This window comes from Alosa alosa, chromosome 2, assembly GCF_017589495.1.
Source record: "Alosa alosa isolate M-15738 ecotype Scorff River chromosome 2, AALO_Geno_1.1, whole genome shotgun sequence".
Taxonomy (NCBI): domain Eukaryota; kingdom Metazoa; phylum Chordata; class Actinopteri; order Clupeiformes; family Clupeidae; genus Alosa; species Alosa alosa.
Genome location: NC_063190.1, coordinates 13,339,233 through 13,365,165, shown reverse-complemented (window position 1 = coordinate 13,365,165; position 25,933 = coordinate 13,339,233). Strand labels below are relative to the sequence as shown.

The window sequence follows — 25,933 nt, the reverse complement described above, 5'->3', positions numbered from 1 at the left end:
CCCTGGAGAGGTGCTGGCCAAAACTAGCATGCTAACACTACACAGATGGTAAAAACTAGCCTTGTACCAGCTGCTAACACTACACAGATGGTAAAAACTAGCCTTGTACCAGCTGGTAAAAGTTTTGAAGACACCACTCATCACTGATATAGAATATAGAGTGTTACAGATTCAGCACTGAGGTGCTTTTGGTATCTTCTGGCTGTGTATTTGAAGGGTGGGGATGGAGTCAACGCTGCAGTGCTCTTGTGCTCTCTGCCCTCTCTTTCCATCTCTCTCATTTGAAGCAGAGCCCTGATGCTGTTGTTGCAGACAAACCCCATCTCTCTCTCTCAGCTCTCTCTATCTCCCTCCCTCTCTCTCCCTCTCTCTCTCTTTCCCTCTCTCTCCCTGCCCCCCCCCCCTCTCTCTCTCTCTCTCTCTCTCTCTCTCTCTCATTGCCCACCTGTGCATGCTGAGACAATTCAATTACCTGCAGGGGCAGATGTGCTGAATAATGGATGACTCTTGTTTATTTGCGCTCTGATGCTCTTTTCAGTGCCTCGTTTGGACCCTTTAATTAACCATGCATGACCCCCCTGATGGCCTCTCTGTAACCTCTCTCTCCAACTTGTTTTAGTCTCCTCTCTGACTCTGGCCCATTTTACACTTCATGCCCCAAGCACTGCAAGAGCTTGTTAGGCTTGTTTATGAGGGTCAGCACAGATGCTATAGTAGGGCCTTTTATTTTTGGTATCACCATTTCAGGGAAAGATCCATCGCTTCCTGTTTACGCCCGGCAGTCAATTGCTACTCCAGAGTCTGCCAGGCGGTTAAACTGGTCTCGGCGGCTTAGCCTGCGCTCCCGCACTACCAGACTCACCAACAGCTTCATACACCAAGCTGTAAGGATGCTGAACTCTCCCTCCCTCCCCCCCTCCACCCTCAGCTACATAACATCCTGGACATTGGACCCAAAATGGCCGTCTGCACTACTCCACTTGCACACTTGCACACTTGTACACTTTACAACTTGGTGTTGTTGTCCTGAAAACACAACACTTCTGCTGCTCTTACATAACTTGCACCACTATGCCACTTTCTTTCTTACTTAGGTCAAACAGAACTACCCAAGCCTTTTATTGGCCTGACTTTGCACTAGTATTTTATTGACTGTCTATGCACAATTTCAACCAAATTTTGTTGCTCTTATTTTTTCATTATTATATGTGCCCTCTTATTTACTTATTTACTTACTTTTTTGTTTACTTGAATGTTATGTTTGTCTGTGGACCTAAATTGGCAAAATATGTCTTGTCTTCACCGTGGGATAGTGAGAAACGTAATTTCGATCTCTTTGTATGTCTGGAACATGTGAAGAAATTGACAATAAAGCTGACTTTGACTTTGACTTTGACTTTGACTTATCAGTGATGAGAGGATTTCTTTGGCTGTATTTTCTCCCATCAGAGATGGCTCCTGTGTTCCTGCTGTTTTGTGTTGTGCTGCACTTCCCCAGTTCTGTGTGTGTGTGTGTGTGCATGTGTGTTTGTGTTGTGTGTGTGTGTGTGTGTGTGTGTGTGTGTGTGTGGGGTTCAGTCCCCCTAACTCTGAGTTGGGTTCCTGTTGCCTTGTGCCCTGTGCAGTCATGTGATAATGCCCAGTGGTAGCCTCTGCTCTATCTAACTCTTCGAGTTGTGTTACTTCTCTATGCTAACCTTTGACCCCTCTCCCTCCCCTCCCCCCAGCACCCGTTTGTGAAGGGGATGACCAGCAACAGGCCACTACGGGAGCTGGTGGCCGAGGCGAAGGCCGAAGTCATGGAGGAAATCGAGGACAATAGAGAGGAAGGGGAGGACGACGAGCCTGCAGAGCTCCCCACCGTAAGAGAGGCAGACTTTTCTTTCTTTCTGTGTGCGCTACACTCTTCCTTTCATCTTCACTCGTCCTCCCTAATGGGTTTAATGAAGCGTAGGACACACATGGGGGCTTCCCCTAGCTTCCCTTTTTGTTCCGGAAAAACAAAAATGATGACTAGCATCCTTCCTGTTGTCACACCTGTGGTTGGAGCCAAGCCGGGAGACTGAAAGAGTGAAAGAGTGAGTGAGAGAGGGAGTTGGTACATTGGAGAGAGAGAGAGAGAGAGAGAGATGTGCACAAAATAGGAAGTAAAACAGAGATGGGGTGGGGGGGGGTGGAGGGAAAGGGGGGATTGAGAGAGAAAGGGATGGAGAGAAGGAGAAAGAGAGGAAGATGGACAAGAGCAGAGAGAAGAGGCATGTAAACAGAGGTAAGTTGAGCACTAGAGTCTATGTGCCTAGTAGTACTTCCATGTGTCTCACCGCCACATTTAAGGAGAGGGAGAGAGAAATAATGGGTCAGCTAAGAAAAGAGAGGAGACAGAAAAGACAGCTTTGTCTTTCTGTCTCTATGCTGAGGTCAGATATACAAGGCCTGTCCAGGGGAGTAGTAGTTGCCATGTGAGGGAGGTGTGCTTAGTGTTTACAAAACACACACTCAGCCACCACACACAAACTCTCTCCTGCCATTGTGTGTACACTTCCGTGCACATTGTTATCTCACTCCCTATTTTGTTATTGCAGGGTACCCTGACATTTAAAGACTCTGAAAATAGCCATGCATGCTTCAGTCACAGTACCTAGAAACCCAGAAGGTGTACTGAACTACCATGACTGCCTGAACCAAAGCTTTGTTGAAAGTGTTTGTGAGGAATTACTGAAATACTCGGTGTTAATTAAACTAAATGAATCTATTTAATTACACATATGAAATTAAATTAATCTATTTAATTACACATAAAACAGGAGTATGTATTAGAATATAATGTTAATATTAGTCATGATATAATGTTAATGGAAAATTGTATGAGTAAAAAAACATACAAAAACAGCAAAATAACAAGTACCATTTCAGTTACTTTGATGAGATAGTTGACTTTTAAATTGAGGATAGTAAAATAACATTTTCTGTCAACCTCCTCACACTAACCCCCATCAACTTGAGATGAGTCACAATGAGAGTGTAGTGACCCACTACCCAGACCCACTCTCTCTGTGGTAGATTGTGCTTAAGCTGCATAAAGGTCTTCCTGTTTAGCACTGCAGCGTGGTTGGCTAGCAGTGCCTTAGCTTGTGCGCCCCTCTTCCTCCTGCTATATTTATCATCAGTCGTATAGCATTGGAAACCAGTCAGAGGATTTGTTTTATGAGGGTGGTTATTAAAAATGATTGCTGCATCATAAAGGTGTCAAGGCTGTTTGTTTACATGCAAGCGGAAGATGTCAACATGCAAATATGTGGGTAAACAGGAATGGCTGTCCTGGAGGATTGTTAACACATTAATCCCTGCTGCTAAAAGAAGGAAAGGCTTGTTTACCTTTCCCCTGGAATGTGTCCATTGATGGCAAAGGTGAAGTGGCCTGTGATAACTCAAGACTTTGAGAAGGTAGTGTTAAAGGTGTACAATGTAGATTGATATTGAGGCCCAAGTGAAACTATTATGGAGTCAATGATACAGTCTTCAATTCTAATTTGGTACACTTTTGATTCATTTTCAGTTTTGATTCAGTTTCAAATTCAGTGAATGGCTCCTTATGGTCCTATAGCTGTCCTATAGCATGGTCCAAGAACAGTGTGTGCTCTAGGACCATGGACCACGTGTCTGGTGTCTATAGCGGCCCAGGCTCTGTGAATGAATCACAGAATCTAACTTAAAGGGTTGTATATTGTATTGCATATTGAGTTGAGTTTGGGCAGCAGGCCCTGGTGAAACTGAGAGGGTGTTGACCGGTGTGTGTGTGTCCCTTTCCCCTAGCCCCCGGGCAAAGATCCCTCCCAAACCAGCCAGACCAGTTTGGAGGCTGATCACCCCCCGGAACAAGAGCCACCCATCAAGGCGGAGGACGAGGAAGAGGAGGCCAAGGCCGCTCTGAAGGAGGCCAAGAAGGTCGACGACCGTCTCCCGGACGACGGCGAAGGGGAGCGCATCATCGGTGGTGTGGAAGTCCCCGAGAAGCCGGCGAGCGAGACGTCCGTGAAAACGTCCAGCTCCGACTCGGGCATCGAGGACGGCAAGAGCACGCCCACATCAGAGGAGGGCAAGACCGCGGACTCGCCCGAGCCAGAGCAGGAGGCGCCACCGAGTGCCTGGCCTCCAGTGCCCACCGTGGTGGTGAAAAGCGCCTGGGATGAGCCGGTTAGCGAGAACGGCGCTTCGGACGAACCGTTGTCCCCCTCCGACGGGGGACCCCCGGTGCTCACACCGCACAAGCGCAACGGCAGCACGGGGAAGGAGATCACCGAGGAGACGTCCTTCGCCGACGGGACATCCATCGCGGAGGATGCCGTGAGCCTGGCGCCGCACTCCAACGGCCGGCTGTCCAAGCGCTACTCGGACGCCAGCAGTGGGGAACTGAGCCTCAACCTCTCTGGGGACATGGGCTCCATCAGCAAGGACATGGGCTCCATCTCAGCCAGGGTGAGTTCACATCTCGTGTGTGTGTGTGTGTGTGTGTGTGTGTGTGTGTTTGTGTGTGAGTTCATGCCTCACTTTAGGAGGTGTGTGTGTGTGTGTGTGTGTGTGTGTGTGTTTGTAGCATGTTGTTGGAAGATGGGTTTAAGTCAAGTCAAGTCATTTATTTACAGTATATAGCACATTTAAAAACAACAGGGGTTGAGCCAAAGTGCTGAACAAAAAAAAGGTTAGCTAATAAGTCATAACAATAAGACCATACATCTACACAAAGGCCATACATCTACACAAACTAAGTGTGATTATTCATATCAAGACAGCATTAGTAGCAGCGACAAGAAAATAGATTAGATAAATAAAAATAAATAAGAAAATTAAAACAAGACCAAAAACATCATACTGTATTAAAAGCAAGTGAGAAGAAATATGTCTTGAGATTGGATTTGAAGGAGGTAATTGTAGGGGAGGATTTGATATGTGGAGGAAGGGTATTCCAGAGCTTTGGAGCAGCTACAGAAAAAGCTTGGTCGCCGCGGGTTTTAAGGCGTGTATGTGGGACAGCAAGCAGTAGTTGGTCTTGTGACCTGAGTGACCTGGTAGTAGAGTGTGGGAGCAGAAGTTCAGAGATGTACCTGTCTGAGCCTCCATGGACCATGTCAACAATCAATGAAAATTAGCTCATTATTAACGAGTGTTATCAATTTGAGTGAGTAGGCTACACATACATTTTTTTCTAAAGATACAGGACTGCTGCACACAATGACCTGCCAACCACCATAATGTACTGTAATAGCAACCCAAGATAATGAACTTGCTGTCCTTATATAAAAAAAAATGGTCTCGGCATGCACATGCTTAGTCCAATGGTTCAGTGACAATATACTGTAGGCTACTCAAGTGAATAAAGCAATTAGCCTAATAAATAAAATATTTGTCTCACTCAGTACACATCTCGTAAATTGGTGAGCCATAGAATATCCCAGCGTCAGAGGAGGGGGAGCCAAAGAGAATTATTTCTGTTTTACTTTCATTTAATTGCAAAAAGTTGCATGCCATCCAGGATTTGATGGTTGTAACACAGTTAAAAGGCTGCTGATGTGTGGATGCAATTCATAACGTTTTCTACATAGTTAAAATAAAGTTTCGTACTTCTCCTTGGGACAAGCACTTTTTAATTTTGGAAAAGACTTTTCCATTTACATCGGGATTTTGCAAACATTCAGTGTCAGAGTCAATAATGTGAGCCCTTCAACGAAATTGACAAGCAGCTGTAAGTAGGCTAAGCATGCTAAGTTCGACATCCAAACAGTATTCTAACGTTAGCTTTGAGATACTGCTTGATTGCATAACTTAACTTAGTAGGCTACATTGAAGAGACTAAACTATGTTGTGATAAGACCTCAGCAGAGTTAACTTCAATGCAGCAGTTTTGAACAAATTGGCGCAGCATGGTCACGATGCTAAGCGGATTTAATAGCAATTTAGACGTCTTCTATGCAATGCTTCTATGGCAACAACAATCCTTCAACAATCGTGAATATTTTGTTAAATGCACATGCAGAGGAGGGGCAGTGGGCTACGAGAGAGAGCGGGGCAGGGCAAGGAAAGGCTGCGTGCGTAAAAAGTGCAGCTCATTGGCAATGCAAGGATTTGATCTTATATTTAATTTAAATTAAATTAAATTAAACATAGAATATTAATGTGTGGCGGCCAATTTTGATTTTGTGGCGCCCCGCCACAGATTAGTCAATGTATGGGAAACACTGCACTTTATTATTCTTGAGAGGGACTCCAGGGCTGGCCTCCTCTCATAAACACTTTGACTGTGCTGTTAAGGTTGCAGGCACCGAGTGTCTGTTTCTGTGTCTGTCTGTGTGTGTGTCTGTGTGTGCTTGAGTTAAGGCTGCACAATAAACGCGATCACAATCACAATATGAACCAATTCAGTTATCTAATTGCCAAGGCTACAAACAATCAATCACAATTAATCTTGTCATATTTATGATTTTTATGTTATGTCATCCTCCTTGACTGTGCCACTTCTGATTGCGAGCATGCCTAATGCATGAGAAGCACAACACTTCTGATTGGTGAGCTTTTCAGTCAATCAGGAGTGCCGTGCTTCCCATGCACTAGGCATGTTCACAAATCAGAAGTGGCACAACTTAAAGCGACATTTGGAATATTGAACCGAACCAATTCATTGACATTCCAAAATCACATCGCAAAATCTGTCAGAAAAAATCTCAATTAGATATTTGCCCCAAATCGTGTAGCCCTAGTGTGCGTATGTGCAAGTGACTCAGATGGTCCTGTCTCCCTCCGATGTAAGATAGGGGAGAGAAAGTGCTGAAGAGAAATCCAGTAGCTGCTGGCTGCTTGGCCTCCTAAGCAGAGTCTGATTCTCAGGTGGCCACTGGATGGAGTGGAGTAGGGGGGTAGTTTTAGTGTACAGGAGTGGGTGAGCAGTAGGGAAGTTGGACTAGGGTGAAGTAGGTTAGTTTCAGTAGCTGCTTTCAGGCACGTCCTCCGCAGTATATGCAGAACTTTGTCAAACGGAGGTCCGACCCTTTGGGTGATTTCAGATATGATGCTAACATGCTGACATTATGCGGTCCTATGTGTGACCGACACCAACGCTCATGAACAGAATCTCTGCGCGGTTAAACAAGTTGAACGTGGTTGAGCAAGCACATGAACAGAATCTCGGCATGTTCTTCGCTTCGTTCAGATACTAGCTCATTTACATTATGTCTATCGGAAATACTAGGAGGGGAGTAATGTAAGAGCCGGCTGCAGTTCGGAATTCCAAATAGCCGGTTATGGTGTTCAGAAGTGTGTGTGTGTGTGTGTGTGTGTGTGTGTGTGGGGGGGGGGTTCTGCTTATGAAAGGAGTGAGTTGATGCTGGCTGGACCCCCTCACTGGAAACTGGCTCCCAGGGGCCGAGGGTGGGCCATAGGTAGAGCTGCCGCAGCAGCAGCAGCACACAGAGAGGCCCAGTGAGGAGGGCCTCCACTCAGAGTGGCCACAGAGGCCAGAGGCGAACAGAGGAGAGCCTGTCTGAGGCCACCACTGAGCCTCTCACTGCATGCCCAGACAAACACTACAAGGAGGTGTGTGTGTGTGTGTGTGTGTGTGTGTGTGTGTGTGCGCGCTTGCATGGAGCTCTGTGAGTGTGTGTGCGTGTTTATGTGTATGCGTGGGCCAGGCCCTGGCTTATAACTACAGGTTATAGCTCTCTCAGTTCCGACTGTGTTCCACGCTGCACAGAACCCCACCCTTCCATGCACAGCCTCACTGTATGTGTCCCTCACTGAATAAGACATTAAAACCACCCGACCATGAAGACATTAACCCCACCCTACCATGAGCCCCACTGTATCCCTTACTAAAGAAAACGTTAACCCCACCCGACCATGTTTATCCTCACTGAAGAAGACATTAACCCCACCCGACCATGTTTATCCTCACTGAAGAAGACATTAACCCCACCCGACCATGTTTATCCTCACTGAAGAAGACATTAACCCCACGCTGGCATGCATAGCACCGTGTCGCTTACTGAAGCAGACTCATTGCAACGCCAGCCTCGTGTCTCTGTCTTATCTGCCCCCCTTCCGACATGCCACCGATGAGCCAAACAGGAAGCTCTTACCACGGCAACCACATGCTCAACCCAAGATGTGGAAACTTCACAGATTGACCAAAACTTAGCTTCCATTTTTTGTCATCGCTCTGAAAGGGACACACACTCTCTCTCTTCATCTGTGTCTCTCCACAGTGAGGTCATTAGGCCGTTTGGAATTAATGTAACATTTAAAAAACCCTCTCTGGCCAATAGCGCTTTTGTCCGCGAGTCTATTCAGTATTGTTCATGCGGTTTCTATGTGGGCATTGTTACTGGCTGCTTCTGGTCGTTTATGAACTGTGATCAGTGGTATTCTATTCATCCAGTGTGTGGCAGTGGACATCTGGACTGTCCACTGTGTGTGTGTGTGTTTCCAAGAAGCCATTATTCAGCACTTCATCAGCCAGAATGATGGTATCTCAGTTTCATTTGTGTGATTGGTAAACAGAGCCATAGTGAAAGGTTTATCTCTGACACGTGTGTGTGTGTGTGTGTGTGTGTCAAAGTTTGTCTTCTAGAAAAAGGAGTTCAACCAAAATGAGTTGCAGTGTCTCAACAAACTGTGAAATGTGGAAACACACACAGGCATAGCACACACACACACACACACACACAGGCCTAGCATGTCACACTGTCATCGATAGAAAGGCTATTTGCTTTGGGTACCTTTTCTCTGCCCTGAAGCCAACGACAAGCATGTTTACCCAGCTGCCTCACACGCTTCGCACACACAGCGCTCCCGACAGCACCGTTTCCACTCCGACGCCTTTTTTCACAAGTTGTCCTTTACCGTGAACAAACACCACCACCTACATTTCACTACACCACCTCCATTACAGAATGAATATACTTACATTCAACTGTGAGGTAGCCCAAGCCTTGCTCTGTCAGGCTATTTGGGGCCACGCCATGTATAAGGTTTAACACTGGCCCTGGTGTGTTTCATAGAGATCTAGTGTGAGTGATGTGTTAGAGGAGGAAGCAGAGCTAACCTCACGGCGACAGTGACTGACTGACTGACAGACTTACTGCTGGCCTAGATCAGCTACAGTCTGCATGCCTGAACAGTGGAGTCGGCGATGGCCTCTGCCATTTCCTGTTTCGCTACCCACGCAGTGACACACACACACACACACACACACACACACACACACACACACACACACACACACACACACAGAGACACAGAGACACAGAGAGACAGAATGCAGAAAGAGAGGACTGACTGGACAGGATCAGTCTTACCTTATAGTGAACTCATCCTGTTGTTACACACACAGACACAGACACAGACACAGAGAGAGAATGCAGAAAAAGAGGACTGACTGGACAGGATCAGTCTTACCTTATAGTGAACTCATCCTGTTGTTACACACAGACACACAGAGAGAGAGAGAGAGAGAATGCAGAAAGAGAGGACTGACTGGGCAGGATCAGTCTTACCTTATAGTGAACTCATCCTGTTGTTACACACACACACACACACACACACACACACACACACACACACACAAATGAAAACACACACAAATGAAAACACACACTACACCTCCATTTCTTTCCATTGAGTTTGAGATTCATGGTAATCTACAGGAGGAAAAACTATTTAATACTTGTTCCCCAAGTTCCTCCCTCACTCTTCCACTCTGATATATACAGACTCACACACACACACACACACACACTTGAAACCCCATTATCTCCACAAACCTCTCATCTCTCCAAGTCCCAGGAGTTATTTGCTCCTACGTTTAAACATGGAAGTTCATGTTGCTCATCCCCCCTCCCACCCGTCTGTCTGTGCAGTAATTACTCTGTTATCTCTCTCTAATCCTACAGGAATCCCGATTTAACAGCAAGACCCTGAAGCGCACCCGGAAGTTTGTCATCGACGGGGTGGAGGTCAGCGTGACCACGTCCAAGATCATCGGCGACGACGAGAAGAAGGACGAAGAGATGCGCTTTCTCAGGCAAGTGGACTCGACTCCCCTCACATCACTCACCACACTGTCCAGGAGAAACAGTCACTGGCCCACATGGGCAGACATAGAGCAGACACTTACGGCAGATCTCTTTGCCCTTTTGAGGTCTTTGAGCTAAAATACACAGGAGAACCATTTAGAAACAGGGAAACATTTTGTAAAGAGACTGCTATTTATTTCGAAACAAAGCAAAAACAAATCTGTTTTTTGATTGGCTTGGGATTTCAAAACAACAACACAGTTCTCTGTAGAATAATTTCGCTCATGGATGATCAACAACAAGAATGACCCAGTCCGTTTAACACTGTGATTAAAAAAGTCATTGTTCATTGGAGAGGATTGGCCATGATATTAGTATATAGAGAGCACCATCTGGTGGTATTAATCGGTAGTTCATGCTGCAGTCGGTGGTGCAGAGAGAGGTGATTAATCTGTAGGACTTTATAAATTGAGGACAATAGGGAAGGGACAACAATGGTTGTACTTCCTTAGGAAGCTTAATTTGTTTAATGTGAATAAGGTTATGCTGTCTTTATTTTACAAATCTTTTATAGAATCTGTTCTCACCTTTTCTTTTATTGCCTGGTTAGGAGGCATCAGTCTTGGGGACAAAAACAATCTCAGCCATATTGTAAAGGTGGCTGGGAAGTTGATTGGCTGTCCACAGTTGTCCTTGCTGACCATTTATGAGAAGCAGGTCATCCAGAAGGCAAGGTCTATATTGGACTGTAAAAATCATCCCCTTCACTGTTCATTTGAAGCTCTTCCCTCAGGCCAGAGACTAAGAGTCCCATTTTATATGTCCAATATGACAAAAAACTGCCTGCTAAATTTGTAAAATTTTGCTTCATTGCACATACACTATTCTGATGAACATCTGTCAGAAACATAGATTGATAAGACGGTTTCTTTCTTTCTTTCTTTCTTACCCTTTCTTTCTTTCTTTCTTTCTTACCCTTGTTAACTCTTTTACCCCATCTTGTGTCTTGTGCTATTTATGTGTACCTGACTGCGAGACAAGTTGCCCTTTCCCTTTAGGACAATAAAGCTAACTGAACTGATCTGAACTGAACAATAATGTAAAATATTAAAGGTACACTATGCAGGTTTAGGTATTTTTGGCGACTATAGAGCTCCCTCTAGAGTCGCGAGATATATTTATATTTTACTCCACTGTTGTAAATGTTGTTTGGGGCAGCCGTGGCCTACTGGTTAGTGCTTCGGACTTGTAACCGGAGGGTTGCCGTTTCGAACCCCGACCAATAGGCACGGCTGAAGTGCCCATGAGGTGCATGGCACCTAACCCCTCACCGCTCCCCGAGCGCTGCTGTTGTTGCAGGCAGCTCACTGCGCCAGGATTACTGTGTGCTTAGCCTCACTGTGTGCTCACTGTGTGCTGATTGTGTTTCACTAATTCGCAGATTTGGGATAAATGCAGAGATCCAAAATTCACTCACGGGATCAAAAGAGTATATATATATACTTATACTTAATAGCGTGACTTATGTCCTCTGTACACAATGAAAATGCTTTTGTTGTGGAGGTGAAGGATTAACAGCAGGCAAAAACTCCAAAGAGCTATATCTACTGACAAGGTAATGTTTCACAATTCTTGCGAGATTTGTCGGGCTGGCGTTCTTGAAGTTGCATGGCTGGTTTTCTCGGTAGCAATTCGCTAGGTCTATGCTGTATAGCTATTTCGTTTACCATCAAATTGGCTTCGTAAAGGTGAAAATCTTGCATAGTGTACCTTTTAAGACACATGGCACAAGTTAAATAGCCCTCCAACTACTCCAAATGGCATAGGGAACTCCATGACAATTGAGAGCATTTAGCCAAGGACAAGATGATCATGTCTGGATTTTCAGGATTCCCTCTACCTGGTAGACTAAGTGGTGTGTGTGTGTGTGTGTGTGTGTGTGTGTGTGTGTGTGTGTGTGTGTGTGTGTGTGTGTGTGTGTGTGTGTGTGTGTGTGTGTGTGTGTGTGTGTGTGTGTGTGTGCATTGCAGGCGTCAGGAGCTGCGTGACCTGCGTCTCCTGCAGAAAGAGGAGCACCGTGCCCAGGCGCAGCTCAACGGCAAGCTGGAGGTGCAGAGGGAGCAGATGCAGAGACGCTTCGACCAGGAGATGCACGTGAGTCCCTTATATCAGCACACATCCACTCACTCATCTCTCTCTCTTCTCCTCCTCTTTCATTCTCACTCTATCCCTCTCTCACTCTTTCAGTACACTCTGGGTATCCTGAGCCTTTGCCCCTGTCAGTGGCATGCAGCTTTCTCTCTTTTTCTCACTCTCTGTCACCCTCTTTCTCTCTCTCTCTCTCTCACTCCCTTTTGCTTACGGTCTCTTCTGTTAGCTTTCACTCTTCATTTTAATCTCCTTAATGTTGCACATGTAGTCTCCAACAACACTTTAGAACTTTCATTGACACTAATAAAAACAGTTCTAGAGTTCTGTTTCACTGTCAGCTTTTATGTCACAGTCAGTCCATCACATTAGCACCAGGACTGCCAGTAAACTCACTTTTGCCAAACTCCCTCTGACACTTTAAGGTGTGCAGTGGCATTTCCCAGACGAAGAGGTTTTTATATCGTGTCTGTCAGGATATTGACGTGTACAGTGTGAGCAAAACAGAGAAGCTTTTCATAGACCGTGTTTTCTGTACAGAGCTGTAGTCCTTGTGGCCAGGAGAAGGCGGCTCTCTAGAAGGGAACAGGCTATACATGCTGACGGGTTACAAGCTGACAAGTGATTATCACTGATGACAGGGAGCATCTACATGGATATCTACAGTACAAACTGTAAAGTGCACACGTGTATCAGTGCCAGTGGACAGAAGGTGCAAGACTGTGAAGAAAGTAGTCCTTATTCCCTGACACCTCAAGTTGTAAAGCTCACAGAAACAGTCACTCTCACACACAGACACACACACACAGAAAGGATTCAAATATTCTCAGAGATTACACAGCTTTGACATTCAAGGGTGCATAAAGCATCACTTACGCTACACAGCAAGACTGCCTATCACCGCTGATATGGAGCAGAATTTTGCCAGCTGTTTGAACTTTCTTTTTGTTAGCCCTGCCAGTCTTAGTCCACTGACAGTCAGTTTGTGGACAGGACATGTCCCAGGCTGCCAAATATCAATGTCACAAACTTACATTGTAGCCTAGGTCACTGATCTTTGCAAGGTGGGGTTGTATTTACAGTTTTATTTAATCATTTTTTTTTGATCATAGACACAACCTATTTCAAGGACTAGTACCTCCTTTCTATCTGTATCTACAAGTGCAACATCAGGGGCGTTAGGGATGTTACAAAACACATCATCAGAGCTGTTAAACCAGCCTGGTATTACACGTGAGTGTTTGTACATAGGCATATTTTTTGGAAATATGTCTTGAACAAAACTGGCAATGAGACAAACATAGAAACACTCAAACACACACATTTGTCTTGTCCCCACAGGCGAAGAAGAAGTACTATGACACAGAGCTGGAGAACCTAGAGAAGCACCAGAAGCAGACCATTGAGAAGATGGAGGCTGACCACGCCATCCGTCTCCGCGATGAGACCAAGCGTATGCGCTCTGAGCAGGAGCGGGCCCTCCACAAGTTCCAGGACCAGATGAAGCAGAGGAAGAAGGAGGTGAGAGGAGGAGGAGGAAGAAGAAGCTACTTTCTGAGAGCTTTCTTGCAGTTCTTGTGTAGTTAGCACATATCCTCTGAGTTATTGAGAACCATTCAAACAGTGGATTGAATTTGTGCTGCATAAGTATCTTATGACTCAGAAAAAAATACCAAAACTTGCTAAGGCTAAAATAAACTAAACTTGATTTTTAGACAGAAATATGTACCAGTAATGTCATACAATCCTTTGAGTTAGAGTAGTAGTGGCGGAAAGTAAGATGTGGATCAGGAGATTATCTAGGTTACACAAATAAGATCTGACTGTAGAATGGATCCAGTGGATCCAAGCCAGATCAGCGTCAGGTTTGCTTTGGAGTTACTAACACTGTTAAAGTAATGAGATATGTTGTTGAGAAAGGAACTTTTCCTTCATATTGTAAGCTAGTCTTTAGCCCTGGAGATATATAAACATGCTTGCTTAACAGATGAGTGGGCAAAACTATCTTAGAGAAATGCCATGTGATTCAAATGTGTTTTCAATTTAACATCTTTATTCATTTTGCAAATACTTGGAATGATTGGAGGCCTACTGGAAAAACAGGTCTTAAAAACAGGTCACAACTGTCCTGAAAGTCTGTATTTATGAGTATACTGCGGTGTCTGTTGTAATCTGCATGCCTTTTGTCTGACAGGTGAAAACTGAAGTTGAGAAATTGCCCAGGAACCAACGGAAAGAGAGCCTGAAACAGCGGATGAGCGTGTACCATCAGAACAAGGAAACGGAGGTACGGTGCCACAACTGCCATAACCTTCAGAGCTTACATCTGTGCAGTGTCCTACCTCTACTACTGTTGATCCTTCTACTTCCAAACTGTGTACCATCATGCCTTGCTTTGTTAATGACTCTGCTGTAGGAGGAGAAGTTCCTAGCTGCCCAGAAGACCGAGCTGGACACGACGCTGAAGAGGATCATCGCTGAGAACAAGAAGGAGATCGCAGACACAGAGCGCGAGTGCCTGCAGAAGAAACAGCACCTGGTGCGAGGTGAGGACGACACTGACCTCTACTCACTCTCATGCCGCAGTCTTAGTTCTCCCTTCTTTTCTGTCTTTGGGGCAGTAGCATAACGGTTAATTCACAACAATTTTATGTTGGAGTAAAAGCATTTTTTTTATTTCAGTATAAATAATGATAGAAAATGGTTGAAAAACGGTTTCCAACCTGTAATGGGTTTTTATGAGTCACTGAAGTCCATAAGAGGGGAAGTGAATTGGCCTTACATTGAGATAAATAATGACTCCCCCCTCCCTCACCCAGAGCGTGAGGCTACGATCTGGGACCTGGAGGAGAAGAACCTGCATGAGAAGCACCAGCTGTTGAAGCAGCAGCTCAAAGACCAGTACTTCCTACAGAGACACCAGCTCCTCAAGAAGCATGAGAAGGTAGAGACCTCTCTCTAGAGAAATTATCTTTACTGTCATATAAGTATATAGATTGATAAATCAATGTGCCGATATTATCGGCCGATATTAGCTATTTGCCTATTTTAGCTATTAGCTATAGCAACATAGGAATAGGCCTATGAGCAGAAATTTGGTGGTGTCCTCATTTTGGCCAATTGATCCTCACTTTTAGACACAACTTGTCCTCCTTTTCAGAGTCTGGTTGGTGGTCACCCTACGTTTGCTCCATTACATGTGGCCTCCACTTCCCCTTTTTAACACAAATCATGACCATCAACTGCTCTTTTCAATATGTTTCTGCACAGAAGTACTCACATTAAACAGAAAAAACAGGCATCCCTTCTATTCTCTAGCTGGGTCACGGTTGCAGCACGTTCAAGGGGTGTCTGCCACACAGTGTGGAGGCGGTGTGGCTGCTGTAGCCTGTTAACATGAGAGACGGAGCTGTGACGCAGACAGCATGTTCACGTTGCTAGTCATATGAGAGTATGGACATTATTGTACTTTTAGCAATTTTCCTTTCCAATCACACAAAGTATCACATTGTTTAATGCGGTAAAGAAAACGTCATAAATCATATAGTACATACCTTGAAAGTTATCGTGCCATTGGTGTTTCATATCACAGATAACAACAAAGACACTATTATTAGTAATAACTATTTTATCATTTATAATTTCATAATTCATAAGTCTTTCATTAGGATACCAGATAGTTAAGCCTATTTAAACACAATGTCCCACCTTCATCAGAACTTTTCAATATGCTAAATATTACAGTGCGTTTTTACATTGTGTTGAATGAATATAGGATGATTTATCATTTATTTGTTTTTGAAATTCTCAAATATCGAAATCGGTACAAGTCTTTAAAATCGGTTAAATGAATAGAGTTTATTATGGAGTTAAATAAATAAATCTAAAAGAAACCCACACATGGCATGTTCCATGTCAGGTTTGGGTTCTGAGAGCACAGATCATTAGGGGAGTACTGAAATGTGGTGCGTTTTCACATCAGGAAAAGTATAGAGTTATGAATTGAATTATTAACAGACCTGGAGAAGTATGGAAAGAATCCCAACAAAAATACACATTTGTTTAAAAAAAAGGTCTGAAAGGAAAAAAAAAAAAAAATACTTTAGGGGGAAAATCTGGAAAAGGTCTGGGATTTTTATTTGGGGGAAAAGCACCCTTTCAGGGGAACCCCAGAATTCCCTGTTACCAGGAATAATATCTTGTATAAAACCTGCTGTAGTTGGAATAGACTTTATGATGACTATCAGAATGTATACTTACAATAAACATATGACTAGACCAACAGCTAAACACAGGGCTGAAAGTTCTCAGACACTGTGGGTCAGGTTGTTTGAAGATTTGAATAGATAAGAAAATAGATAATACTGTATATCAGATTATGTTTATTATCTCTAACAAAAATGTCTGATACCGTTTCTTGCTTGTTAGTATAGCTTGCCTTGTAACCAACCTGATACTTATCTATGGAGTTGGTTCTGACATAGTTCTGTGTGTGTGTGTGTGTGTGTGTGTGTGTGTGTGTGTGTGTGTGTGTGTGTGTGTGTGTGTGTGTGTGTGTGTGTGTGTGTGTGTGTGTGTGTGTGTGTCTACAGGAGCAGGAGCAGATGCAGTGTTATAACCAGCGGATGATGGAGCTGCTGAGGGGCCGGCAGCAGCAGGAGAAGGCCCGCCTGCCCAAGATCCAGCGCAGCGAGGGCAAGACCCGCATGGCCATGTTCAAGAAGAGCCTGCGCATCAACTCCTCTGGCAGCTCTTCAGAGGACCGCGAGAAGATCAAACAGGTAACACACATACATAGCATAAATAGATAAATTGCATACACCTATACACTCACACACAAACAAACACACAGACAAGCCCCTCAGACACATACTGTAGACATTACCATCTTAAAAATAGTAGCTATGTGTGACATTTTACATATAAACTCATTTGTGATCATACAAGACATACAACATACACACTAAATGTTCTGAACGTTTCCAATCATTCTCCCTACATTCTTGTATTTTTCTTTCTGTCCATCTTTCCACACTTTCTTTTTCATTATCTCTATCTCTTTCCTTCTCTCCCTCTCCAGCATTAATGTGTATATTCATGTGTCTCTGTGCAGTTTGCGCGTCAGGAGGAGAAGCGCCAGAAGGCCGAGCGGCTCCACCAGCAGCACAAGCATGAGAACCAGACGAGGGAGATGCTGGGCCAGTGTGAGAGCAACGTCAGGGAGCTGCAGCAGCTACAGGTCAGCGCACACACACACACACACACACACACACACACACACACACACACACACACACACACACACACACACGCGAGACACATACATGAGACGCATACATACACACGAGACACATACATGAGACACATACATACACACGAGACACATACATGAGACACACACATACACGAGACACATACATGAGACACATACATACACGAGACACACACACACACATGCCTGCACAAGACACACACACACACACACACACACAGGGGTTAGCTATCATTTTACTTAATTTTTGTGTTGATCTGTATGTTATGTTATGTTATGTTATGTTATGTCTGATCGTTTACGTGTCTGTCTTGTAGAATGAGAAGTGCCACCTGCTGATTGAGAATGAGTCGCAGAGGCTGAAGTCCCTGGATGAGCAGCACAACAATCAACTCAAGGAATGGAGAGAGCTTCTCAAACCCAGGAAGAAGGTACAGCATGTGGGATTTGGAGCCAGCTGGGCTTCATACCGCATATTCTACACATTGACTTCTTTTCCATGTTGTCCATGTTCCATGTTGTACAGACATGATTAGCCTTTTTTGTGGTATGGGGTGATTACAAAAGCTATGAGCTATAAGACTCAAGCAGTTGATGGGAGTTGAGTTTTCTTTTATGTTAATAGTCCAAGAGTATACAGCCAACAAGTATATAATGTAAATTCTAAGAGACAACATTTGTACCTGCTAGGGTGTAGTTTAGCTGGCCACATACATCAAAACATGTGAAATGGTGCAGATGTTGTTGCATTCTCGGACTAGATATCAACTGAAAATTCTACCAGAGTTCTACATTCTGTTTTGTTGCTGTAGTCATGATGTGTGTCTGTTTACTTTCATTTCACTGTCTGTTTACTTTCATTTCACAACAACTTGTCGCTGGTGCAGAACTACGACTGCCTACTGCACCACACCATCTGTCAACAAAATGATTGAGATTTTGATTGAGCGACATTTGTCGCCTGAATCATAAATTAGCTTTTAACCTTATGCTACCCATACATCAGAAGACTTTGACAAGATTTGGGAAAGATTCTTGAAAGATTGGAGTCTTTTAACTAATGGCCCCCATTCAAGCTTTACTCAAAAGACTACAATCTTTCAAGAATCTTTCCCAAATCTTGTCAAAGTCTTCTGGTGTAAGGATGGCTTTAGTGGAATTGTGCAGTGGATTGTAAAGCTGGGAGATGATGAAATGATGCTGACCCCAGTAAAAGCATGGAGCCTTGTGACTCAGACTTCCCTTGTGTGTTTGTTTTTCTCAGACCCTGGAGGAGGAGCTCAACCAGAAGAAGCGTGAGCAGGAGATCTTCTTCAAGATGAGCGAAGACGTGGAGTACACCAACCCCAGCTCGCCCAACAAACTCACCAAGTTCCTCCCGTACTCCGAGTCCTCCACCACGTAAGAGACACACACGCCTCTGTGTGTGTGTGTGTGTATGTGTGTGTGTGTGTGTGTGTGTGTGGAGACTCCAGACCCCAGCGGATACACCCCAAGCTCAGCTGAGGTGTTTCCTCTCGCCTGTCGATCAAACGCTGCTCTTCCTTCCCCAATCTTTCTTCCCATATTCATAGAAGCTCTTTTCTTCAGTCCTCTCCGGACCAGCACAACCACAGACGAGGTTGCATTGGTAGTCCAGTTGGGTTATGAGGTTGTTGGTTTTTTTGTCTACTGGTGTCTACTGAATGCCTTTTCCTCTTTTAAAGCAGTATTTATATTGTTAAACCTCCTGAAGGTTTTTTGTTTTTTTGTTTTAATTTATTGTTTCCCTTCTCCTCACATCTTAGATTAAGTGCACGCTGAAGTTGATGTAGAGCTCAGATACCATCTCTCTCTCTCTCTCTCTCTCTCTCTGGAGCTGAAGGTAGCTAAGGCCAGTAGGCTGGTGCTGTGTGGTGCGGTGTAAACTCACTATCTGAGTAATGGAACCCCACACACTATCCTGACAATCCTCAGAACTGGCCGCCTGTTCCTGCAGCGGTACACAAGAGGTCACAAGCATAGTGGCCCTTAGCCTTGTTTTCAGCAGCCCACCTCCAACACCAATGGTCCCAGGGCAAACAGGATTACTAGAAAGCCTCCACAGTTTTTTTTTCAGCCCCGTCACGACAAAGATGGGGGCTCGTCTATAGTCTTGCGCCTCCAATAGTTGTTTACAGAAAAAAATGGAGGGCCTCCAGCTCCTTGTACCTCTAAATGGCTGCTTACACCGTAGTACAGAGAAGTAAAGGGGTCGTTTTGAACCAGCTCTCTTGTTGAGTGAGTGCACTGCAGAGTGGGGCGCCGGTGAGTGTGTTCAGGGAGGTTGATTGAGACAGCATATCCTTCATCCCTCTCTCTGACCTAGCAGTCATGACTTATTCTATCCCTGCAACTTCCTTAACAACATTACATGTGTGGGTTTAACATTTTTCATGTTTTTTTTTCATTAACATGGCAAGCAAAGTCAGAGAGATAGAAAGATACAAATTATAGAGATTAGAGTTGATCTAAGTTCATTACACACAAAGAGTAAACATTCCTGTGACCGCATCAACAGTGTCTTAATTATGAAGTGCCTTAGTCTTAGCAATATATTGCTCAAAATGCAGCTATGCCTGCATTTATAGTGCAAGTGTATTTTCTCCTGCCAAATATTTTAATATATAAAAATTTAAAAACCTTTTTTTTTTTTTTAAATTTTGCAGAGCTGGAGTTTGAAAGTCCTTTCACTTCCTCACTTTAAAAAATTATTATTATTAATATTATTATTTTTATCCAGTTTCAGCACTGTAAGTATTTTATATTATTTTAGACCCAGAAACTGATTTGATTTAGTTTTGTGGATTTGTTTTACACATTTATTTGTGGCAAGGATCATTCAGCCAAGTAGATACTGGAATTATTTTCTGTCTGAAGTCTGCCTTTTTTTTTTTTTTTTGGAAATAGGCAGTCCAGCTTACAAGTCAAATTGTGATTTTATTTTATTGAGATGTTTATTTCATTTTGATTATAGAGCTTATTTAATCATCTTCCCATGTTAATGTAGGGTGTGAGCAAAGATGACATACTAATAATTGTCCTTTTTCCTCACTAAAATGTGAATAAATGTGTGCCTGGGTGTGGGCAATACTGTACTGAACTAGAACACACTGGATAGGGGCAGGACACCATAGGTGCTGCTCTTGCCTGTGAAAACCAAAGCAAAATACTGTCATCATCTTGAAGGAGTTTTCTTTTTTAAATATATAATATGCCATTCATTTGTTTGTAATATTAATCATAATTGTATTTACTATGGATTTAATATTGATAATTTGTTGATGCTACAGTATATGCACTCTCTACTAACCAAAGTGCAATAAGTTGTCTCCTTACTTTCTTAAGTTTTCATTCTGAGCTTTATTCTAAAGTGTATACAAATTCAATTGAGTGGCGACACCCTAGCAGTTTATTTTTATTTATCCAAATAAGCAAATGAGCTCCAGGACTGGATCAGTAACCAGTCTTTTTGGGCCTCTAAGTACTTGCAATAATTTAACCTTTTGACATCTTGGAAGTTGTTCTGTTGTCATATGCCATAAAGGCACATTTGCATACTTTTGTCTCCAATACGTTATGTGGATGTATTTGTTGAGGGTGAGAGAATATAATATGTGTAATTGTATGTATATTTCTAATGAATAAAACCACTGTCATGGAAGTTTAATAAATGCAAATTTTCTATAACTTGTCACTTGCCAACTTGCAGGACTCACCCACTCACTGTCTCAAGTCACATGATTAAAAACAAACAAGCAGAATGCCTTTGGACAAATGGAAATGTTTATTTATGCTTTATAGTAGCAATAAAAAGGGAAAATAATTGAAATGTTGTAACAGTGGCAGTACAGGTAAAGCTGTAAAAGTTACAGTACTCAGATTGGATTGTACAGGGATGGATGTAAACACAAGGAACACCCAATGCATTACTTTGGAACAGTTTGAAAAATATATCAATTTGTCTGTTTTTATAACTCGCTGACATACAAATACACACAACTTACTCTTACCTTTTCCACAATCCCCTCTGACCATCACAGGAATCCATATGTAACACATCCATCACTGAAACATTCATTTTCGATTGCATAAATGCAATACCCATAACCCTGAATTAGACTTAGCTGTATATTCTTGTGAACATAGATGAGGTGTTTTTCTGTTTACAAGAAACAAAAAGCATGAAATGCCTCCAGAGGAAAGTTTGCTTGAACATCCTTAAAGCAACACAATGTATATATTTTAACTTAAAATAATGGCTTCAAACTCATTTTGATGATATGCAGGCTTTTTAAATACCAAACTGTGTGTCTGTCTATGCTGATGTGTGTCCAGAACACCCGGTACTGAACTATGTAGCTTTGTTTTTCCAACCAGGAACATGACCCTTTTTTTTTGTCAGTTTGTGATATATTGGGCACCCCCTTAGCGCTGAATGGGTACCTTATACAGTAGTTTCCTGTGTATTAGCCACATTGTGTATAAACCGCAGGACAATGTTTTATGCAAGTTAAAAACTGAAACCATATTAATGCCATATCAACTGCCCCCGTGTACTAACCTCATAGCTGAGGAAATTTTGCAAAATCAATGTATAAACCGCGGCTAATAGTTGGAAAATTACGGTACATTGTCAAGTGACAAAAAGGGGAATTTCTACATTGTGTTACTTTAACACCACCTCTGGAGAAGCAGTGAGTGCAGTCAAAATGTAGCATGGAATAAAATCAAAGCAACCAGGAGCGCAGGTGATTACCCATCAAGCATAAGACAGACATCAAGTTGTATGCAAAAGGTTGTGCACCCCTGTGTAAAGTATTTTGTATTTTGTTGATTTTTGAGGTGAAAAAGGAGTCAAGAGACTTTTCACAGTGCCTGTAACTGTTAATTCTTAACTTTTCTTAAGGCCATAACCTACTTTACTTTAGAGATCGACAAATACATATGTAATTTCCAGAAGGGTATCCAAACCTTTTCAAACAACTGTAACCATGCCATAAAGATGTGCTGGCAGGTGGCGTACTCCGCAATAAGATGTCATAAAAGTCAGTGTCCCATGTCGTGACATTTACTGGTAACTCTCATGACAGCTTTCAAAACATTTGATACCATGACCGCTTATTGGTGAGTAATATCTTGGTGTATAACATTTTCACATCTCTTGGACCTATTGAGATGGGTGCAGAAGCAAGTTCCACATCTGAATGTTGGTGGGATACTTAGTACAAGATAGAGACACTAAATGTGTCATCCCAATCTTCCATTTAGGAGACCATTAATTGTAATATGACAATGTCATATCACTGAATATTGATTATTATGATGGAAACCATATCCTGCCATTGGCTGTCATGTCATGCAACATGTTTATGGCATGGTTATATCAGTCTAATGATAGAGGGTCTTAGTAAAATGTTACCAAAACATCTATAGCAAAGATGGGAAAGCTCCCAGCTTTGTCAGGTACTCTCAAAGAACCAACCATTCCTTACTTCTCTTATTTATCTCCTCAGGTACAAAAACAAGAAAACTTACAAAAACACAACATAGCTAAATAAAATATGTCAGTTGACAACATTTTTAAAAAAATGCTTTAACTACAGTTAAAATTAACAAAATATAACTGTGATACCAAATATTTACTTGAAACCAGTCAAGCTCACACAGTCATGTTTGTAAAACATCTTAAAAACCTTATGGTAAGGTTGACAAGCAATGCTAGGCAACACCAAAAAACAATTTCTGATGTTTCACTCTATTATTTTACAATAAATGCTTTAACTGTAGCATTTTCTAGTTCACCGAAAAATGTTCAAGACAACTAAAAACACTTGTAGGGTTATTGTTTCTTTTCTTCGACTGTAAACGTTTCATGGTCATGTACTGTACCTCACTGGAACACCATCATTACTGATTCAATTGTCTACACGGTTCTTCATTCTCACTGTACGCCACTGTGCAGAATATGAAGAGTGCACATCAATCATTGCAATAACCCATGCATTAAAAAAAAAAAAGAAACCAAAACTGGTATTCACATAATGTTGATTAGAAACCCCCCAACCCCTAAACCACCAAACAAGCTTCCCACCCTAAACAAACAAACAAATAAACAACAAACAAAACGTCACATCGCTACTATACTTTAAAGCACTTGACACTGAGTTGATTCAGCTGTCCATAGCACCTGAAAAGTCTTGGTAAGTGTCTTCCGTTTGACCTTTTTCTCTTTAGTGTGTTAACAAAAGGGCATGATGGTTTATCTATATATTTTTGCTGCAGCTGATAGCACTGTAAGGCTTTGCTCTTCTAATTTCCTAAACTACTGCATTGTTTTGACCTCCGTAAACATATTCTAGAGAAACTAAATCAATTGCATATATAAAAGCAACATTTTGCATATTTCGCTGAGGCACAATGTCAAGGGAAGTAGGCCAGATATATTGCTAGTCTATTAGAGTTTTGTGATACACATCAAAAATATTATAGGCTTGATTAACATATGGCACAAATGGTGATGAGTACAAATACACAAATGTTTTTCCTCCTGTTCAGACGTCTCACTCTGCCCGCTAAAAAAACGATAAATTCAAACTAAATTTGAAAGATGGAATGTTTAAAACAGGCTCCGATTTAAAAAGGTACCTATAAATAAAACAGCTAATTAAATATATTGAGTATTAATACTTTTTTTTTGTTTTTGTTTGTTTCCTTGTTTAGAAACGGCTGATATCAATCCAGCACCTAATGTTTCTTGGTTAGATAGTTGGAGGGTATCCAGCTCTCCGTCACGGTCACGATGTTTTTACAGAACCACCAGCCGCTGTTGTCACGCTCCATCACCTCGAAGACGGTCCCCTCACGGAAGCTGGGCGTCTGGTCATCGCCGTCGAAGTCGGCCACGGCCAGGAAGAGCTCCTCCTTGGACGGGTCTTTGATGAGCGGCGGGAGCTTGTCCCGTGGCGGGCCTGGCTTCTCGCTCTTCACCTGCGGTTTGGGCGGAATGGGCATTCTGGCCTTTGGCTCCTCTTTCTCCTTGTCTTTGATAGGAGGCGCCTTGGGTTTGGGAGGAGGTGGCCGGCTCTGGGGAGGTGGGGCGGAGGGTTTCCTGTCCTCTTTCGCAGGGGGTTTGGTCTCGGTTGGGCTGGAGGGTTCATCGGTCTTCTTGGGTGGAGGGGGTCGGCGGGGTGCAGCCATGGGCCTCTGCGGAGGCTCTTTGGCGGCCGGCCTCGGGGGAACCGGGGCGTCGTGGCCGTTCTGCTGCTTCGGAGGACACCTAGGCTCGTCAGCGGATCTGCTGTTGTTCAAGACCACGCTGACGGGTGATGAGGGCTCATTATGCGCAGCCGCTTCTGAATTTGCCGCGCCGGGAGGTTCGGCAGGTTTGGACGGTCGCAGCTTGCTCCGCAAGTTAGTGATGTCCAGCTTGTTCTCTGCCGCCACCTCGGGTTTGGCCGCCGGGACCGGTTTGGGTCGGATCATGGGCTTGGGCTTGAGGAAGGGTGCTGGAGGGACGGCTTCCGCCTTCTCCTCGGCCGGCTCCGGCTTGGGCTTGGGCGGCTGCTTGGGCACGGGCTTCAGGTTGAATTTCTTGACCTCCTTGGCGGACACCTTGTGGCCACACTCCAGGCCCATCTCATTGCGGAGGTGCAGTGCCTTGCTCTTCTCCTCGCCCCGCTTGGGCTCGGGCGGCTTGTCCGGCTTCAAGGGAGCCGACTTGGGTGCCACCAAGGGCATGATAACCCCGGGGACGGGTGGCTTCGGTGGCAGGGGCTTGGACAGGTCAGGGATGCGGGGCTTCTCCACCACCACTTCGCTGTCCATACTCTTGTTGATGGACTCCCTGCGGGGGGGCAGCGCTGGTTTCTCCTCCACGGGAGGCGAGGCTGGCGCCGGGGGAAGTGGACCCGAGAACGCTGGACTCTTGCCAACACCCGACTTCCAATCCCGCAGTTTAGGCCGAGCGGCGAAGTCGACGGTAACCGATGGCTCATCCGGCAAGGGCTTGGACCAGTTGTCGTCTGGGGCACCGTTGTTGGCAGCACCATCCTCCAGCTTCATCTGTGCCATCTCATTGGGCAGAGGCGCCAGGAAGTTGGGCCGGGAGGCATTGCTGGTCTTCTTGTACTTGTCTATGAAGGTCATGGGGGCCCAGCCTTCTTTCTCGTCAATCTGGATGTACCACCAACCACTGGAGTTCTTCTCAATCACCTGAGGGAAGAATAATCACAAGATGAACTCCTTATCAAAACATAATAGGACATGTATTAAAAATAATCCACTTTGATTACAAGAACAGAACTGGCCAGGGCAAACAAGTCCAAACAATGCCAAAAATAATCTGCAGACATATTAAAAAGGAATCTGCTTTAATTACTTCCAGGCAATTATGTCCCCCCTTTTTCCTATATAATATAAAATTAATTTCAAA

General features: G+C 43.7%; 2 protein-coding genes across 2 annotated transcripts in view; one reads left to right on the top strand and one right to left on the bottom strand.

Annotated features, from left to right (window-relative positions):
- The window catches only part of stk10 (serine/threonine kinase 10), a 44,150-nt gene extending 22,961 nt beyond the window's left edge, over positions 1 to 21,189 (top strand). The window contains exons 8-19 of the mRNA XM_048238072.1: positions 1,728 to 1,862; positions 3,814 to 4,476; positions 9,939 to 10,069; positions 12,092 to 12,215; positions 13,551 to 13,730; positions 14,404 to 14,496; positions 14,626 to 14,755; positions 15,029 to 15,153; positions 16,802 to 16,990; positions 17,323 to 17,448; positions 17,799 to 17,912; positions 18,746 to 21,189. Coding sequence (XP_048094029.1) covers positions 1,728 to 1,862; positions 3,814 to 4,476; positions 9,939 to 10,069; positions 12,092 to 12,215; positions 13,551 to 13,730; positions 14,404 to 14,496; positions 14,626 to 14,755; positions 15,029 to 15,153; positions 16,802 to 16,990; positions 17,323 to 17,448; positions 17,799 to 17,912; positions 18,746 to 18,886 — 2,151 coding nt within the window. The 3' untranslated portion in view covers positions 18,887 to 21,189. The remainder of the gene's footprint in view (positions 1 to 1,727; positions 1,863 to 3,813; positions 4,477 to 9,938; positions 10,070 to 12,091; positions 12,216 to 13,550; positions 13,731 to 14,403; positions 14,497 to 14,625; positions 14,756 to 15,028; positions 15,154 to 16,801; positions 16,991 to 17,322; positions 17,449 to 17,798; positions 17,913 to 18,745) is intronic.
- A 74-nt stretch (positions 21,190 to 21,263) lies between these two features.
- The window catches only part of sh3pxd2b (SH3 and PX domains 2B), a 37,225-nt gene continuing 32,555 nt past the window's right edge, over positions 21,264 to 25,933 (bottom strand). Inside the window, exon 13 of the mRNA XM_048238074.1 lies at positions 21,264 to 25,713. Coding sequence (XP_048094031.1) covers positions 24,247 to 25,713 — 1,467 coding nt within the window. The 3' untranslated portion in view covers positions 21,264 to 24,246. The remainder of the gene's footprint in view (positions 25,714 to 25,933) is intronic.